Source organism: Notamacropus eugenii, chromosome 2 (assembly GCF_028372415.1).
Source record: "Notamacropus eugenii isolate mMacEug1 chromosome 2, mMacEug1.pri_v2, whole genome shotgun sequence".
Taxonomy (NCBI): Eukaryota; Metazoa; Chordata; class Mammalia; order Diprotodontia; family Macropodidae; genus Notamacropus; species Notamacropus eugenii.
Window position 1 is genome coordinate 503,830,209 of NC_092873.1, and position 19,662 is coordinate 503,849,870.

The 19,662-nt window shown below is 42.1% G+C and overlaps 1 protein-coding gene across 2 annotated transcripts in view; it reads right to left on the bottom strand.

Moving 5' to 3' along the window:
• Positions 1 to 19,662, bottom strand: part of GLMN (glomulin, FKBP associated protein) — a 48,672-nt gene that overhangs the window by 26,524 nt on the left and 2,486 nt on the right. For both annotated transcript variants that reach the window (XM_072649073.1, XM_072649074.1), the window contains exons 3-7: positions 18,579 to 18,704; positions 13,537 to 13,656; positions 11,467 to 11,575; positions 8,798 to 9,044; positions 7,475 to 7,568 (exon numbers count right to left, since the gene is read on the bottom strand). In XM_072649073.1, coding sequence (XP_072505174.1) covers positions 7,475 to 7,568; positions 8,798 to 9,044; positions 11,467 to 11,575; positions 13,537 to 13,656; positions 18,579 to 18,704 — 696 coding nt within the window. The remainder of the gene's footprint in view (positions 1 to 7,474; positions 7,569 to 8,797; positions 9,045 to 11,466; positions 11,576 to 13,536; positions 13,657 to 18,578; positions 18,705 to 19,662) is intronic.

Here is a 19,662-nt window from a genome sequence, read left to right on the forward strand (position 1 = left end):
TTATTCCCATTTTACAGTTAAAGAAATGGAGAAAAAGAGAGTTTGTGAAGTGGCTTGCCCAGGTAGCTTACACAATTTAGGAAGTGTCAGAGGCTGAATTTGAACTCAAGTCTACCTAACTCCAGGCCCAGTGCTCTCCACTGTGCCTATCCAGCCTAATTCAACTCACGCATAACAAGCAATCATTTAGCCTTTTCATGAATATAATTAGCTAGAGATAAGTCACTACTTTTGGTTCACATTCCCTCCCTTACCCCTCAGTGAGAAATCAAGAAAAACAAACCCTATAACAATAATACAGAGTGATTAAAATAAATTTCCTCAGTCACTATGTTAAAAAAAAATATGTCTCCATCTGGACTAAGTCCATCAGCTCGCTATCTGGAGGTGGGCAGCATGTTTTATGTTTTTGATTATTATAGACAGCTGAGAGAATGTTTTTCTCAGTTTCATGAATCCTGGAAGGCATATATCACCACACAAAGTATGAAGTTCTAAAATATGGGGATAGAACCTCTAAGCCCAGTGCCTGATTGGAACCAGGGCAAAAGTCCCACCTCCTTCCTGGGTCCATTGATAGAGAGTCCCAGAGTGGAGGAAATACTAGAGCCTCACCCAGACACCAGGCCTTTCGTGGCCAGCAGCACAACCAGATAACAGTATCCATCAGTCAGTGAGTCAACAATCATCATGGTACTGTGCTAGGCACTGGGGATATAAAGTAAAGTGTTTTCTAGTATAAGGTTCAGTCTAGCTGTACATCAAATCCCTGCTTTCTTAGGACAAGGCAAAGGAACTGGCAGTGAATTTGAACCAGACTTCAGTTAGTATAAGAAGATGGAAAGTGAGAAATTAAAAAGTTGAAGATATAATGAAGTTGTTTTTACTTTTTGGAGGGAGGAAGGCAAGGCAGTTGGGGTTAAGTGACTTGCCCAAGATCACACAGTTAATAAGTGTCCGAGGCTGGATTTGAACTCAGGTCCTCCTGACTTGTTAGCTGCCCCTAACAAGAGTTCTTAAAAAAAAAAAAAAAAAGCAGGCATTCTAAAGGACAAGTGGAAGAGATAGGCAGGCATGGATTGGTACAGGGAAATGGGGGATGGAGGGCCAGAATGAATGGGGATGGGAATAAGGGAATGGATATCTGAATCTGAGGAAGAGAGTGTTCTTGGGCAGCTGGGGATTCAGCACCATAAAGAAGGAGACAACATCCAGGCAGAGCAGGTGGTCAGCAGTGCCAAACAGGCATCAAAAAAATCGAGAGGGAAGAAGACAAACAAAAGACAGGGGTCACACAACAGACTGCAAAGGAATGAGAGAAGTGGAGGACATTGGAGAGGAAGGACAACATCCTCAAGTGAGAGTTGTTGGAAAGGCACGCTTGTCCCCAAGGACGTCATTCATCTGGGTCAAGGGCTTGAATTAAACGAGGGCAGCTAGATGCTCTCTCGCTAACTTTGCACTTTAATGGGATAGGAACTCCTGGTGTGTTCTGTAGGTTCTGTTATTTCCAGCGCGAAGGAATTTTCTGTTCCTTAGCAGAGAAAACAAAAACTACTAAGAATGGAGCCTCTGCCTTGTCTCTCTTTTCAGTTACCTCTGTAACTGACTAACCCCACCAAAAGCACTCTTGGCCCTTCTGGGCTCCTCCTCTTCCCCCGCTCCCATATAGCTCAAAAACACATGTACCAAAACCTTTTTTATTTTCCTTAGTTTTTCTAGTCAAAGCAGCACATTCTGAGCTTTAACACTGCTGATATTTAAATATTCCTTATTCTGCATTTAACTAATCCCCAAAAGAGAGCATTTTTATAACATAGTACAGGAAAAAAAAGGGGGTTCTTCTACAAATAAGTTTGGTAGGTACACTTTGTTTTAAAGTACATAGGAAATGCGATGTTACTGTCAAAGCTGTCCCGCTGGCTTGCTTTCCCTTCTGAATGTCTTGTTCTTCTCTTGTGGGTATTTTAAAAACGTTTCAATGACCCTTTTTTCTTTCTTATCTTAACCGAAGTGTGACAGTAGCTAGAGAGCTGGATTTAGAATTAGGAAGACCTGAGTTCAAATCCAACCACAAAAGCTTCGTAGCTATGTGATCCTGGGCAAGGATGACAGCTCTTCCAGCTTCAGTTTCCTTATCTGTAAAATGGGGATAATAGCCCCTACCTCCCAGAGATGTAAGAATCCAATGAGATAACTTTTATAAAGTGCTTTGCAAACCTTAAAGTGCTCAAGAAATGCTCAATATTCTTTGGGGTGATTTTGGGCAGCTCTCCCACCAGCTCTTCTCGCCTCTACTCACCTGACCCCCCCCCCCCCAAAAAAGGGGAAAAAGGCAATGCCTGTGACAATTGAGCAAATCGAGCAAAACCACCACACCAGCTGGCATGTCCAAAAACATGTCTCATTCAGGGGTCGAAATCACATGCTTCCTCTTTAATCCTCTGGAGCTGCTGTTGGGTTCTTCAGTCTTTTCACTACTTTGGTCACTGCACAAACTGCTCTCTGGTTCTGTCCAAGTCCTCCCAGGCTGCTTCAAGACTACTCCACAATGACATGTGTCCATCAGCCTGTGCTGTGCTCTCATTTTCATCCTGTTGCCTGCTCTTGCTTCGAGCTTCTTATTCTATCTTTTAATGATCCAAACTGGTTGAATTCCTTTTGCATTAGCATAAATCTCTTTAGAAGAATGTCTTTTTCCTTTTTTACTTTTTAAATTTATTTATTTAAGTTTTCAATATCCATTTCTACAAAAATTTTGGGTTCCAAACTCCCCTTCCCCCACCCCAAAACGCCAATCATTCTAATTACCCCTATCACCAATCTACCCTCCCTTCTAACATCCCTCCCTTCCCTTATCCCCATCTTCTCTTTTGTCCTGTAGAGGAAGATAACTTTCTATACCCCATTACCTGTATTTCTTATTTCCTAGTTGCAAGAACAATATTCAACAGTTGTTCCTAAAACTTTGAGTTCCAACTTCTCTTCATCCCTCTCTCCCCACCCATTCCCTTTGGGAAGGCAAGCAATTCAATATAGGCCATATCTGTGAAGTTTTGCAAATGACTTTCATAATAGTCATGTTGTGTAAGACTAATTATATTTTCCTCTATCCTGTCCTGCCCCCCATTTATTCTATTATCTCTTTTGATCCTATTTCTCCCCAAAAGTGTTGACTTCTAATTGCTCCCTCCTCCCATTGCCCTCCCTTCCATCATCCCCCCACCCCTCTTATCCCCTTATCCCCCACTTTCCTGTATTGTAAGATAGGTTCATACCAAAATGAGTGTGCATTTTATTCCTTCTTTTAGTCGAATGTGATGAGAGTAAGCTTCATGTTTTTTCTCTTACCTCCCCTCTTTTTCCCTCCCCTGAAAAGTCGTTTACTTGCCTCTTTTATGAGATAATTTGCCCCCTTCCATTTCTCCCTTTCCTCCCAATATATTTCTCTTTCACCACTTAATTTCATTTTTCTAAGATATGATCCCATCCTATTCTATTCACCCTGTGCTCTCTGTCTCTCTCTCTATGTGTGTGTGTGTGTGTATGTGTGTGTGTGTGTGTGTGCGTGTGTGTGTGTAATCCCACCAACTACCCAGATACTGAAAAAAATTTTCAAGAGTTACAAATATTGTCTTTCCATGTAGGAATGTAAATACTTCAACTTTAGTAAGTCCTTTATGATTTCTCTCTGCTGTTTACCTTTTCATGCTTCTCTTGATTCTTGTGTTTGAAAGCCAAATTTTCTTTCCAGCTCTGGTCTTTTCATCAAGAATGCTTGAAAGTCCTCTATTTCATTGAAAGACCATTTTTTCCCCTTAAGTATTATACTCAATTTTGCTGGGTAGGTGATTCTTGGTTTTAGTCCTAGTTCCTTTGACTTCTGGAATATTGTATTCCATGCCCTTCGATACCTTAATGTAGAAGCTGCTAGATCTTGTGTTATCCTGATTGTATTTCCACAGTACTTCAACTGTTTCTTTCTAGCTGCTTGCAATATTTTCTCCTTGACCTGGGAACTCTGGAATTTGGCCACAATGTTCCTAGAAGTTTCTTTTTTTGGATCTCTTTCAGGAGGTGATTGGTGGATTCTTTCAACATTTATTTTGCCCTCTGGTTCTAGAATCTCAGGGCAGTTTTCCTTGATAATTTCATGAAAGATGATGTCTAGGCTCTCTTTTTGATCATGGCTTTCAGGTAGTCCCACAATTTTTAAATGGTCTCTCCTGGATCTATTTTCCAGGTCAGTTGTTTTTCCAAAGAGATATTTCACATTACCTTCCATTTTTTCATTCTTTTGGTTTTGTTTTATGATTTCTTGGTTTCTCATAAAGTCATTAGCCTCCATCTGTTCCATTCTAATTTTTAAAGAACTATTTTCTTCAGTGAGCTTTTGAACTTCCTTTTCCATTTGGCTAATTCTGCTGTTTAAAGCAGTCTTCTCCTCATTGGCTTTTTGAATCTCTTTTGCCAATTGATTTAGCATATTTTTCAAGGTGTTATCTTCTACAGCATTTTTTTGGGTCTCCTTTAGCAAGGTGTTGACCTGCTTTTCATGCTTTTCTTGCATCTCTCTCATTTCTCTTCCCAGTTTTTCCTTCACCTCTCTTACTTGATTTTCAAAATCCTTTCTGAGCTCTTCAATGGCTTGAGACCACTGAAATTTATTTTGGATGTTTGGGATACAGAAGCCTTGACTTTTATGTCTTTCCCTGATGTTAAGCATTGTTCTTCCTAATCTGAAAGGATGGGAGAAGATATCTGTTCACCAAGAAAGTAACCTTCTATAGTCTTATTTTTTTTCCCCTTTTTGGGCATTTTCCCAACCAGTTACTTGACTTTTGGGTCCTTTGTCAAGAGTAGGGTATACTCTGGGAATCTGTAAGATCTCAGTTCCTCCAAGGTGGCACAATCCAGTGTGTACACTGATCTGGAAGCAGGGAGAGATTTTTGTGTCCAGAATCAAGTCAGTGCTGGGGGCTGATTTTCAGATAAGCTGGATGGGCAGGGCCGCCATTCAATGTGAGACAAAGAACAGCTCTCTCAGGGCCTCTTCACAGGGCTGAGGTAAGACTCAGCTCCTCAATGCCCCCAGGGGTTTAACGATCCAACAATGTATGCCAGCTGCTGTAGGGGCTGCCATGAGAACTGTTGCCACCTGCCAGATGTGGCTTCTGCGGGCCACTGCCTGGGGCTGGAGCTATGGGAAGGCCCTTCTCCCTTCCTGGCCAGCTGAAAAAACTCTGTCACTGACCTTTGGCACTTGTGGGTTGAGGGATCTGAGGACCCACTGCTGCTGCAACTGGAGATTCCGCCCCGAGGCATCCTCCTCACAGAGTCTGGCGGCCAAGGCTCAGCTGGGCTCCACTCTCCACTCTGTGTCAGGTGCAATCGACCTTTACCCATGGGCCTTTCAGGTCACCCTAGGCTGGAAATCTCTTCCACTCTGTTGTTCTCCACTTCTGCTGCTTCAAAATTTGTTGAGAGTCCCTCTTTACAGGTGTTTTACGGGCTGTGTGGGGAGACCCTGTGTATGTGTATCTTTCTACTCTGCCATCTTGGCTCTGCCCCCCCAATTAGTTTTGTTCCTTTTGTTTTTCTTTACTGTGACAATTTCTCTTAGAGTCTTTTCATTCTTGAATTCTCATCCCTCCTGAGCCGACTTCCCCTGGCGAATCCTGGTCCACAAGAGCCCATCATTCCTCTAAACCAAATGTACTTTGCTTTCCCTAAATCTAGTCATGTCTCACTCTTCTTCCAGTTTTCTTCTTCTCTATCACAAGTTCTAGGCTGAAGTAATCACTTCCCCACCCCCAGCCCCTGCAAAGTTACCATGATTTCTACCCTAGAAATGATGTCCTCTACTAGGGAGAATCCAGTCCACAACACAACTTCTCCTTGCTGGTCCCCATCTTTGGAAAGACAAAGCTATTGTTAAGGTAAAGCAACAAGTTTTATTAGCTGCTCTGCTTTGGCAAAGAAGCAGCTACTGGAGAAATGAATCTCCCATCACCTCCATCTCATGCACCTGTTCCAGGCTTGTGGTCAGTTTCCTGAAGTCCTCATCTATTTCCTCTTTCTAATCAGGTAGTTTGTGGAGTCCTCCAGCAACAAAATCCCCTGTTTCTCTAGCCATTCATCTTCAAGTCTCCACCATCTGGTGGAGTCTTCCCTCATTTGGTTCCTGAATTTCCTTACCTGAGTGTACATTCTGAATATATGGCACTGCTCTACATACTGCTCACTTGGAATCATGGAGATTCATCTTCCTGAGTTCAAATCTGGCCCCAGACACTTCCCAGCTATGTGACTCTGGGCAAGTCATTCAACCTTGTTAGCCTCATTTCCTCATCTGTACAATGAGCTGGAGAAGGAAATGGCAAATCATTCCAGTATCTTTGCCAGGAAAACCCTAAACTGAGTCATGAAGAGTAGGAAACAACTGAACAACAACAACTAGAATAAAATGCCAAGACCTCTAACATCAAAGCAGCACAAATTCTTGCCTAAACTTTGGGTCTGGACCTTTCAGGCCAGGGGCTTTTCTCCTGGGTCCATTCTTGAATTTATCTTCTCTAACCTTTCAGGTGACTCAACTGCTATTTCTTTTCCTTTGCTGGAATGACTCTCGAGGGTATCTAGCTTAGTGGATTATACAAAGGCATTTTCTTCCTCCTCCATTCTTTTTAGTTGAAAGTCCTTTTATTAGATTTGCAGACAGCTGGCAAATACATTCTTATCCATCTTGGTTGGGTGTAGTCTCTCCTTGGTCTGTTACTCTTGAATTTTAACCCTGGGGTCAGAAGTCCTGGCAAGCCAGCTGCCCATTTCCTAAATCCAGTTTTCTCTTCTCTATACCTTGGGACTTCTTTCGTGGATAATACAGTTTATGACAACATGTGACAGTGAGAGCATTTTTTCCATTAATAGATGAAGTACTGTATAGTTTAGGATCTTTCTATATAGTGATATGAAACCAATATAAGGGTCACCACATTTGGAAAACACAAGCTCCCATCAGCAAATGAAAACAGAACAATGAAAAGCCAACGGAGACTCAAAATCCAACCATTTCACATGCTAATGCTTGCTCAGATTTTGGCACGGCCGGCTCCCCTGACCCAGAAGTCTTATGAATTTCTTTAGATCACATAAAGAAATGATGGGAAAGTATTTCAATCACAAGGTATTGATTATCAGTATTAGTTGCCAAATGGACACTCATAAGATAAATTTTGTGTAAATGAGAAGATTTTGTATAAATGAGATAGTGATTTTCAAAACTATGCCTTCCCCCATGATTAAAATATTTTAACCAGAAATAAAGAAAGTGACTGCGCTGACAGTACATATTTTTGAACTGTCCTCAGAATTTTGCAATTTTGCTCCTTGATACTCAAAAGTAAATGGTTTTTCCCCATAAAGCAAGAAAATATTTGTGGTGTAAAAAACAAGTAAATCTCATTGTACTTACGACTATTTCAGAAGCAAAAGATTTTAAAGGATCTTCTTCATTTTCTTCAATGAACTGTGCAGTCAGCAAGGGATATTTCAAACTTTTGAAACAACTAAGATAAAAAAAAAAAGAGGGGAGGGGTAACTTGAACATAAAACTGCCTAAGTAGCAATCTCTGCTCATTCTAAAGATGTATCTGAACTAACACTGCACATTTTAAAAATCTAGTAGCCCACACAGCTGTTATGGGACTATCTTTTTATCAGAAGAAGTGGGGACAGGAGGACAATCTTTTGCTGAATTCTACCTGGATGTTCTCTGTGTTCATTCATTTTATTTTCTAAACTTTTAAAGCTGGTGTCTTTTGTTTTTCCAAATGTCTCCCCACCCCATTAAGTGTGCCTTTCCTACAATAAAAATTTAAAAAGAAAAAAACCCCTCCAAAGGCAGAAAGAATCCTTCCACTATCCTATCAAGCACACCGGACAGTCTAGCCAAGGGTGGGGAAGCTGCAGTCTCAAGGCCTAGGGGATGTGCTCTGTGAAGTCTGGATTCAAAGGGCCACACTTGAGAACCTTGAGGGCCACATGTGGCCTTGAGGCCCCAGGTTCCCCACCTGCATCTAGGCTGCACCCATGGGTCCCTACCAGGAAGGTTCATTTGTAAGTCGGATCTATGCCAAAACTAAGAGAACTCTGGCTGTTTCTTCACTGTCTTATTTCCAGTCTTGATAACTGAAGGCCTAGTACTGCCTTCAAAGACGATGAGCTTTTGGCACCATAACCGCTTGACCCATTCCCTCAAGATTCTCAGCCTCAGAGATCACCTTTATAGAAGAGACAAATGGGCAAATGGCGGTATGGGGGCAGCATGGTGTAGTGGAAAGGGTCAAATCACTCGAGTCTGAGTCCTGACTCTTGATACCTACTAGCTATGTGACCCTGGGCAATTCCCTTAACCTCTCTGTGCCTCAGTGTCCCTATCTATAAAAGGAGCTGCCCCAACAACACCAAAGTATTGTTGCCATTAAAAAGGACTTTGGAAATGTTGAATAATCACATAGGAATTTATCACTATTGTTAACAACAAATATGGTTGATCTGAGCTGGCAGGTGTTGAATTTACTATAGCTGCATCATATATACAGTTGGAACACCACCACTGAACCCAACATCGTTTTCAAATTCCCAGACTTGTCAATACTCTAGCGCTTAGCTATGTACATGCCTGTCTATATGTCTATTTTCCAGACATGCACACACACACACCACAGAACCATCCAACCACCAGAACGGCTCTTGACAGACAGCAGGACACTCCCAGTACACAGAATCCACTCACAACTTTAGCAGTTCTGCCTTCAGCTCCTCCTGACTGTTTTCCAGCGAGTGACCTTTGTTTTTAACAACTTCCTCCACAAAAGGCCTAGTAAATGTGACCAAGGCCTTGCAGCACCGCCCCAGACCATGAGGGTCTTTTTCAATTTGTTCTTTTGTGTAAGGGACGGGGAGAAGAGACAGCTGGCTCCACAGGGTTGACAGAGTTAATCCGACCGAATAGGCCTTCTTGCAGTGAAGTTTCTGAATCACTATAAAAAGAGATGAAACCATTATTCAGAGGAAGCCTCACCACATTCCCACGTGCTGGTAATGGTTTTACCTTAATCATACCTAGTTAACTGATTACCTGATTTTAGGATTCACTGAGTAATCACTTATAACAAATAAGTTAAAAATGAGAAAGCTTGTGAAACTTGATCATTTTCTTAGTAGATTATCTTCCCCTCAGTGCTCTGAAGATCATGTGTTAGGAGCTGAAATACCCAAGTATTTCACTCACTTAAAATCTAATTTAATCTAATTTTTCATTCCTTACAAAGTTCAGTCCATAATTTTAAGAGTATGGAGCTAGAAAATCATGTAATGGCTTGCCATCTTTGAAATAAGATTCATTCATCTGGCTTTTGCCAGATACTCTTCGCCTCTGAATTCTATCACTTCTGACACCATCACAGCCTTGGTGTGTCTCACTTCTGTTCCTTGGGGATGGTCCTGGTCATTTGTGCCTCCAAGCCCTCAATGCAGAAGTGGCAGAAATAGCTCGTACATCATTTCCCTCAGCAACTGGATCTAGTATAGGGTCGCTGGGACAACGGTTGTGAATATTGGGAAATTCCATCCACAAGGACTAGGACAACTGCACATTGCAGGTAATACAAAATTTGTGTAGATGGAATATTCCTGATGCAAGATACAGGTGTAAAGGTCACAGACAAGGAGTCATAGTCATGATGGAAAGCTCTAAGTTGCAGAAAATAAAACACATTTCTGGATCACCTGTATAAATGCATCAAGTGCCTAGTACATACAAGGTGCACATTCCATTCAACAAACATTGACTTTCTACCACATGCCTGGTGCGGAAATGATAAAGACACAAGAGGAAATAATCCTGCCCTCAAGAAGCTTACCTTCTACTAAGAAGGACACACGTACACAGATGTACAAACATTGAACAGACACAAAAAGAGATACAAATTCACTGAGGGAGAGCCACTAACAACAGGAGAAAGAGCCTCCTATAGTAGGAGGTGCCCAGCTGAGCTGTGAAAGGACCTGGGGATCCCAAGAGGTGAGCACTCCAGGCAACTGCCAGAGCGTGTGTAAAGGCCTGGAGATGGGAGATGGGATGTGGAGCAGAGAGTGAATGAAGAGGAGTGATAGTTCATAAACCTGAAGACATAGATGGTCCCAACTCTTATAAAGACTTTAAGTGCCAGAGAGAGAGAGAGAGAGAGACGGCAAAGAGAGAGAATGAGAAGGGAAGGAGGGAGAGGGAGGGAGGGAGGGAGGGAGGGAGGGAGAGAGAGAGAGAGAGAGAGAGAGAGAAAGGAAACACCTCTCCTTGAGCAGATATGGGGTTTGACACCTGCTTTAGAAACAAAGATTTAGCCACTATGTGAAGAAGAGATTGGAGAGCAGAGAAGCTGGAGGCAGGGAGACAGCTAGGAGGCTCTCACCATAGTCCAGGTCAGAGGGAGAGGACATGAGGGTCTGAATAGGAAAGGTAGCCACATGAGCAGAGAGCAGGAGGTGGGTACAACAGATGCTGTGGAGGGAGAATCGACAAGGTTCAGCACCTGCTTAGATGTGGATGAGCAACGAGATGACAAGGCCTCATGGGGTGAACTTGGGTGACTGAAAGGGCTAGAGGTAACCTGGACAGAAACAAGGAAGGCAGGAGAAAAGGTGGATTCTTAGGGGGAAAGTGGTTTCTGTTTTGGACAAGTTAAAACATGAACCTTAGCCCTCAGTGAGTTCAGAATAATGGGACAAAGAAGCCAAATCCCCAACCATAAAACAAACTAGAATTTGAGAAGTGCATAGAAATCCAATTGGAGCATGAGAGATTTGGTCAGGGGGTGAGGATGATTGGGGAATCACTTCTAACAAGGGATCTGGGAAGGCTTAATGGAAGAGGGGGCACTTCCACTAAGTCTTGAAGAGGAATTCAATGGTAGATGTAGGCATGGAAGCTGCCCTGCACCGATGCAGGAAGCCAAGAGTGGGGGAGATGCAATGAGTGAACAGTTAATATTCTGATCTGACGAGAACTAGACTGAAAGAGGGGCTTGAATGCCAGGCTAAAGAGTTTTTCAAACAATGGGGGAGAGGGAACACATGGTACCTTTCTGAGCAGAGGACTGGCGCAATCAGGCCTTTCACTAAGTAGTGGAATGATTACAGGGAGCTTTTCCCACACATTTTATAACTACTTCATAAGAGTCATTTTCTATTCAGCCCAAACAGATACTTGATCTGCCCTTAATTCAACAAGTCTCAGACTAATGCAAATGTACTGGATGTCCTTGATGCTTCTTGCCTTAGCTAAGTTCTGTTTAATAAAATGTTCAGGTAAGACATGCTTTTTGTTTTGCTTTGGCTTACGTTAATGAAGTTTAATAACAGAACGGCAATAACACAGGATGTTGACATCACAATGCTCATTACCTGCCTGTAGAGGATCAAGTAGAAGAAGCAGGATTTCAGACAGCTGATTCCCAGAGGCCTCCTCAATCAGTTCAAGCAAACCCAAAAGCAGCTCCTTCGGACGACAGAGCTACAAAGACGTTCACCACGAAGCCCCTGGTTACAAAAGGTGACTGGCAGCCACGTGGACGTTGATCGCAAATAATGACTAGCACTCATATACAGGGCATCCTACATGGATGTCATTTGATTCTCACAACAAGCCAATAAGGTAAGTGTTATTATTATCCCCATTTTACAAATGAGGAAACTGAGGCTGAGAGAGGTTAATGACTTGCCCAGGGCCACACCAATAGTGTCTGAGGCAGGATTTGAACTCAGGTCTTCCTGACTCTGAGTCTAGAACTCTACCCCCTGGGCTATCTATACAACTGTATTTGCTTAGCATCAACAGGATTCTTCATGCAAACTTCTGTTAAAATACTGACATATATCATTATATATTTGGATAAGGGTATGTTTTTTTATGCACAAATCATCATGACAAACAAAACAAAAAATACCCATCTACACCGAGAGTCTTTTAATTGAACACACAGACCCCCTAAGACAAAGAGAAAAGGCACGGAGAAAGGGAGCTGATTTCCAGAGAGGAGCCCCCATCCACAGACTTATTGAAAATCCCAGTGCTCCCAGCACCTGGGCCCTTTCAAACTGTCAGGGGCCTGGACCAGGGCTTACAGATGTTGACTTCTCTTCCTTTTGGGATTTTCTTGCCAGCAACAATTCCCTCCTCTTTTCTGGTTGGCCCTGTCTTATGACTTCACTAACTTTGTCTCAGAAGGGGCTTTGACAGTCAATGAACAGGAACAGTGCTTCCTTACATCCAGGCATATAACTGGTTTCATGTCCTCCTCCCCTCCTCTGGCCTCTTCTTCCCAAGGTCCTTTCCTAGGTCTGCCCTGCCTGCCCTTCATAGGCTTATACAGAGAGCATACCTTGCTTCTATCTCTTAGCACTTGTTCTCTCAGCCTTTCCAAAAGGGCACTGAAGCCCTGCTCTCCTCCTCTAGCTACGAGCTACATCCTGATCTGTGGTTTGCTCCCTATTTTTCCTTAGAAGATCAGAGATCACTGAGTTTCACTCCTCCCCACACCAGGAAATCTGCTTACAAACTCAAAAGTATTGGACTACTTTTCCCTGAAGACCTCCATGGATGAAGAACTCACTGCTCCATTCTAGCCCGAGATGGCCCATTCTAATTTTGGCCAGTGCTAATAGGAAAGTTTTCCTTATGCTGCAAAACTGCCTCCCCAAAACTTCCATCCAAGTTTAGATATTGAACCAATCAGAATAAATGAGACTCCTCTCCCTTAAGACTACCATAAAATATCCAAACACCCCAAGAGGCATTATGGGATAGCATATTTGAGGATGATCTGGAAATCACAAGACAGTTTCAAGTCTTGCCTGACTCCTCCCAGCTCCCAGACCATCCCCTGGGATTATGAGGTACAGAACTGGTGATCTGCATTAGCAGAGGGGCTTCTACACATGGAAGTACCCACCACAATAAACTCATAGGTCTGGACCAAAAAACAAAAACAAAGCAACCTCCTGAATGTATTTTTTCTTCTCCAGGTTAAATTCTGCTCTTTCCTTCAACCAACATTCACACGGCATAATCTCTCTTCCTCATCCTGGCCCTTCTTTTGGGTGACTTCCAGCTTCCCCTCCAATTTTTAACCCTGCTATAACAAAACAGCAGTTACAGTGGGAAAAGTACCAGGAAAAGTCTTGGATGTGGCACTAACCAGCCATTTGACTTTGGGCAAGGCTCATCACCACTTTGTGCCTCAGTTTTCTCATCTACAAAATAACAGGATGACCTGAAAAGCCTGTCCCAGCTCTACAATGATCCCACCAGGTTCAAAGAGAAGGCCTTGGCTCAAAAAACCAAACCAGGCCAAAAAGAACCAAACTCATCCGGTCTACAAGTCATTTGATATGAAAGATTTCCTACCAAATAATAAGAACTAAAGGGTTGGAAACTTATGGGAATTACAGAAAGACAAGGATTCACTAACTTACCTTTACCAGCAAATCAAGCATTTTCAAACATTTTTCTCTTTTATCAACTTCGTCTTTATGAGATAAAAAGCATTTGACAACTGGGCCAACAAGATTCCAACCCATACTCCTGATGATAACCTAGAGAAACATTTTCAGAGGCAGTGAGACAAAGATCTGTTAACCACAAGAGTCTCCTGGCATGCTTTTCAAATATGGCTGTTCTTAGTACTCTCCCCAAATGATTACAAATAAGAAAAAACTCTATGTACACACTGCTTCATCACTGACTTTCAAAGTAATTGTGGGACTCTCTCTGGGCCTCAGTTTTCCCTTATAAAAATAGGGTTGAAACTCTTTGCTGTGAAAATGAGAGATTCCGTGAGCTGCTATGGAGGGCCAAGGGTGCAAAGCATTCCAAGATGGTAAGTGCTTAAACTCATGAAGAATACTTTCCCCTTCATATGCCAAGATGTCCATCACCAAGCCTCTTTTTCACCCAATTTACATGTTTGCCTATTGCACTGAAGGGTGCTTCATAGGAGGGAACACTTTGCTCCCAAAGAGGAACTGGCCCACTCTAACTCATCATGGAACTGAGACCAATGAGAGCAACATTTAGAAAGCTTTTTAATGAAGTCCCTGGAAGAAAGGCTGCTGGGGTGGAGGAGACATTGGTGATGACAGAGTAAAGCCAAGCTGCTTAAAGCTTTCTTTCCTTGCGTATTCACATTTTAACGGTAGAAATGGCAGTACAAAAATGGAGGCAGAGAAACTGATGGCTAATGACCAATAAGCATGTCTGAGGCATCCGCAGCCTCAGCACAGCAGCAGCACCGGCTGCCTTCTCTGGATTCCAGCCCCTGGCCCAGGGGACAATCAGAGATCAGGCAGAACAGTAAAGAGCTGCAGGAAAAAGAGGAATTATTGCAAAAAAGGTTGGAGAATAAAGTCTGCAAGCTAGAGACCAGTGAGCCTGGGGAAAATTCTGGACTGGATCATTCTAGAGATGGTTGGTCTAAAAGAAGTGCCAGTACGGTCATCAGAACAGGTCGGGTCAAACTCATCTCATTTCTTCCTTGTAAAGTTTCTACGATGGTGGCTCAGGGGAGTGCTGAAGATAAGAGTTTGCCTAGATTTAAGCAAGGCTTTTGATGAAGTAGATTATCTCACTTTACTCTTGTGGAACCAATGCACAACACAGATGGATTCCAAACTGGGGCTGGTCTCCAAGAGAGGGCCGTTACTGGTTCCCTGTAACTGGGGATGTCTACTGGAAAGGCCCTGGGAGCTGGGCTGCTCAACCCTGTTTTCAGTGACTTGGATAAAAGCATAGATGATGCACTTATTAAATTTGTAAATGACAAAAAGTTGGAAGTTAGTTAATACACAGGATGACAAAGTCAGGATCTAAAAAGATCTTGACAGGATAGAACATTAAGTTAAATCTATCTAGATGAAATTCAGGAGGGAAAAATAAAAAGTTTTCTATTTAGGATAAAAAAAAAATCACCTTCATACGAACAAGATGGTAGACTGTCTGAAAAAGATCAGGAGGCCTTAGTGGACTGTCAGCTTAATGGGAGTCAGCAGGGGTCTATGGAAGCCCAATGGCTAATATTATCTTGGGCACAGCTTCCAGAACAAGGGAGTAATAGTCCTCTGTCCTTTACACTAGCCAGACCGCACCTGAGTATGGCAGTTCGGTCACATTTTAGCCAGAACACTCAAAAATTGGAGAAGTTTCATGGGGACAATAAGGATAGTGAAGGGGGGCCTCATGTTCATGCCATACAAGGATCAACTGAAGAAAATGATGCAAAGAGACACTGTCTGACCTCAGGAGGACCCTCACTATTAATCTCTATTGACTCCCCTCTACCTCAGGCCCCCAAACTCCTGGCTCAGAGCACCCCACTCTACAACCTTCAGTTCTCTTCCTATGATTTGGGTCTCAGCAGATGAGCTACTTCATTGGGAAAGCTGAGATTCCCGCTCCTCAGAGTCTCAGAACGTCCGCATCCTACCCATTCTCACTTTTTTCTGCTGGCTCCTTTGATCCAAGGTTAATTTCCCGACTTGTGCTCTCAATCTCATCCCCTCATGGCTTCCCTAACATGTTTTCCTTTTCCTCTGCATTTTCATGCTCTCCTTCACTCCTGGCTCCCTCAGGGGAGTGGGCCCAGGTCCCACCATATCAGATAAGAAAAGGATCCCAGTGCCTGACAAGAGCAGGACAGCTGGACCTCCCCAAAGTATAGACAGTTGAGAATAGAGCTTTGAGGATGCGTCAGGCAAGGCTAAATTGACAGAAACACTTTGAGATAACTAGCAAAGATGAAAACATTTATATGTGTGAGTTATTGATCATGATGATGGGGTTATTATTTTAAATTTTCCTTAATACATTGGAGTTTTAAAAGTCCAACCTTGTGTCACTTGAACTTGAAGAAAAGGAGGCACTCTGACCCCTGGGGTCCAGAAAGTCAAAGGGGAGCAGAGTTCATCAGGGATCAGGTACATCAGCTACATAGTGAGACAGAGAAGATTTTGGGGGGAGGGCTAAGATGCTGAGCTAGAGCATTTTCCCAGGCTCTCAGGGGGAGATTGTTTTTTGACACAATTACTTCCACAAGTGACAGTGCAGCACTTGAGGTTCTTCCTATTTTCAAGGCCTTAGCCAACATGCCCTCTTTTCTTACCCTATCAGGGTAAAAGACATTCCTTCTCTTGGCCAAGACACCCAATCCAGCTCTATATTTGATCTCATACAGCCTCCTCTGGGACTTTGTTCCATCAACTACCACCCTCTCATTCATCTTCAATCTCTTCCTCTCAGCCACAAAAATATTTAGACTTCACTACCTTAAAACACAAAACCAAAAGTAAAACCCAAATCCTTCCTTTCAGTTTCCATTTTTTTCATCACTCCCAAACCTGCAGAAAGGGTAGTCTCTACTGGCTGCCTCTCCTTCCTCACACACTGTTCATGCCCCTACTCTGTGTCAATCTGATTTTCACTCTTAACACTATGCTGGAACAATTTTCTCCAAGATCACTAGTGACTTCCTTAAAGCTAAAGGATTTCTTTTCCTCATCCTCATCCTTCTTGATCTCTCAGCAGGTAATTAATATAATATAATGTTATAATATATGATATGATATGATATAATATAAATATCTTGATCTGGCTATCCCACCAAGAGCTTAATCTCAACATATCCAAAATTGAGCCTGTCCTCTTTTTTCCCAGAAATTCCATCCCTCCCCCCAGTATCTTTATTCTTTATGGTATCATCACTCTTCATCACTGCCTCTTTCCCACTTAAAATATACCCACCCAGCTGCATGTGTCATCACTTCTACTACCACAACATCTCTCACGTCTGCATGCTACCCTAGCTCAGGCCCTCATCTGCTTTCAGCTAACCTGGAGTTCTTAAGAAGCAGCCCTGGCCACTTTTTAAACAGGCCTATTCAATGAATGGGTGTTGCCTCACCCTAAGTGAGTACCTGCAAAGACCTTGGCCTAAAGGATCCAAGGTCTCCCAGTGCATCCTGGGTCATCTCCAGTCATCCTGACGAATATCAGATGGTCACTGTATTCAGATGGCTCTGGAGGAGAAGTGAGGCTGGTGACCTGCACAGCCCTCCCTCACTCAAAACAAAGTCAAGTGCAAGTCATGTCATCATTTCTCCGATGGCATGGTCTCCTTCGGCAACAAAAGACGAACACGAGTTCTTAACCTCAGGTCTATGAACTTTTTTAAACTGTTTTCAATATAATTGGCTGTATTTCAATATAAATGTTTAAATGTATTCAATATAACTCTATTTCAATACAATTGGTTTCGTCTGTAATCCTATGTATTATATTGAATGCATGTATGACTCTGAAAAGGGCCTTATTAAATAGAAGGGGCCTCTCCAAACTGCCACAGGGATCCATGACACCATTATAACTGTCCTAATTGTTTCTTCTGCCTCCAGTCCATCCATCCCTCTGCTGCCCTAGTAATCTTCCTAATGCTCTATTCTGATGATGTCAATCAACCACTCAAAAAACCTTTGGTGCCTCTCCACTGCCAACTAGAGATGAACTCCTAACACTGGTATTTTCTGAGATCCTCCTGAACCTACCTTTCCAGACACATTGAAGATCCCTTTACAGTCACACCCTCAGACCAAATGAGACTGATTCTTATCTCCTCATTGTCATCCTACCCTTTCCTACTGTGACTATGTTCACAATATTCCTCCATGTCTGAAACAGACTCTTCCTCTCCTACCATTCAATCTTCCCTTCCTCCGAGGTACAAATCAAGAACCATCTCCTCCAAGAAACATCTCCTGAAACCCTCTACCCCCAGTGAAAGTGATGTCTCCCTCCTCAAAGTTCTCCTAGTTCTTCACCTGGACTGAGATTTCCTTTGCATTGGATTTACTCACTCTTGTTTTGGTTAGAGTTGTGCCTTGTTCTTTCAAAATTTTTTCATAAACAGTATTTTGTTTTTATCCCACAAGTGACTTTCTTTAAAATGAATAAAAGAGTATAATATTAATTTATTGTTTGTCTGGGTCCCTGAAGTCAGGCCATTGGAGTTGGGCTATATTTTGTATAGTGAAAACTGTACGAATACAGCCCAAGCTTTAAATTAATCCAAGTCTCTACCTAAATGCCACCAATTTTGTTAAAAAAAACCATAGGCATGAACCCTCGCTCTTAATTGTTTAATTTTTTTTAATGAAGTACACAGTACAAAGTGTTTTAAAATCATTACTAAAAGAGTTCTACTTGGCAAACGGAAAAAAAAAATTCAGCTGAATCCCATTTTTAACACTGTTTACCAAGATGTGAATTTGTGCAACCGCTTGGAAGGTTAGGCTTAAGCTATTATGCTAAGTATCCCAATGGTATTAGCTATTTAGATGTACACTAAGAATAGAACGCTCATGCAATGCTCATTTAGTAATCTGGGCAGGGTTATCCAGGGTATCCGTCGGCTGCACTCTATCTAATAAAGTATAAAAAGTTACACATGATAGTAAGTGACAACACTTACCTTGTTCTTTTCATTTTCTAAAATGTCTAATACCTGAGCAACGTGCCCTTCTTCTAAACACTTTTGGCCTGCTAACTGAAAGAGACCAAAATCTTCCTCTTTGAAGTTCTCCTCTTCTAGGATTTGCTTTAGAAACAACAACAAAACCCGACAAGTTAGCATTCATTTACGTGATTATATAATAAATTAAATTATGACTTGATTGTTTAGTCTTGATCTACACCCATAGTACAAACACATGGGCAGAATTAATGACTTTCCTAAACAGTATCCGAATAAACTATCTTAGAATCCAATGTACTAAAATTCAGAAAAACTTAGGAAGCTAGAGAAGCAATGTGTGTCTGGTATCTCCACTATCCTTCTCCCACCCCTGGGAGTATTTATTCATAGTGGGGGCAAAAAAGCAACACTGCTCCAAGAGAAAACCCAAACGTCCAGCCTTGCATACAAAGCATTCTCTGGTACAAACAAATAACAATGTGGAAGGGAGAGGTTTATTTTTGTTCAAAGAAAATTACTTCTGAACAAGTTGTAGTATATGAATGTGATGGAATACTATTGTGCCATAAGAAATGATGAACAGGAAGACTTCAGAGTGGCCTGGAAAGACTTATATGAACTGATGCTGAGTGAAATGAACAGAACCAGGACACAGTAACACAGTAACAGCCACAGTGTGCGATGATTGTTTCTGACAGACTAAGCCCTTCACAGCAATGTAAGGACCTAAAACATTTCCAAAGGACTCATGGAAAATGCCATCCACATCCAGACAAAGAATTATGGAATTGGAAGACAGACTGAAGCAGAATATTTTCTCTTGTGTTATGTTTTGTTTTGTTTTGTTTTTTCTCCCATTCATTTTAATTTATCTATGTAACATGACTAATGTGAAAATGATTTAATAAGAATGTACATGTAGAACCCGTATAAGATTGCATGCCAAAGATTGTATGCCATCTTGGGGAGGGAGAGCAGAGGGAGAGAAAATTTAAGACTCATGGAAGTGATTATTGAAAACTGAAAACAAATAAATTAATTTTTTAAAAAAGAAAGTAAGTAGATCCATTTCTCAAATTTT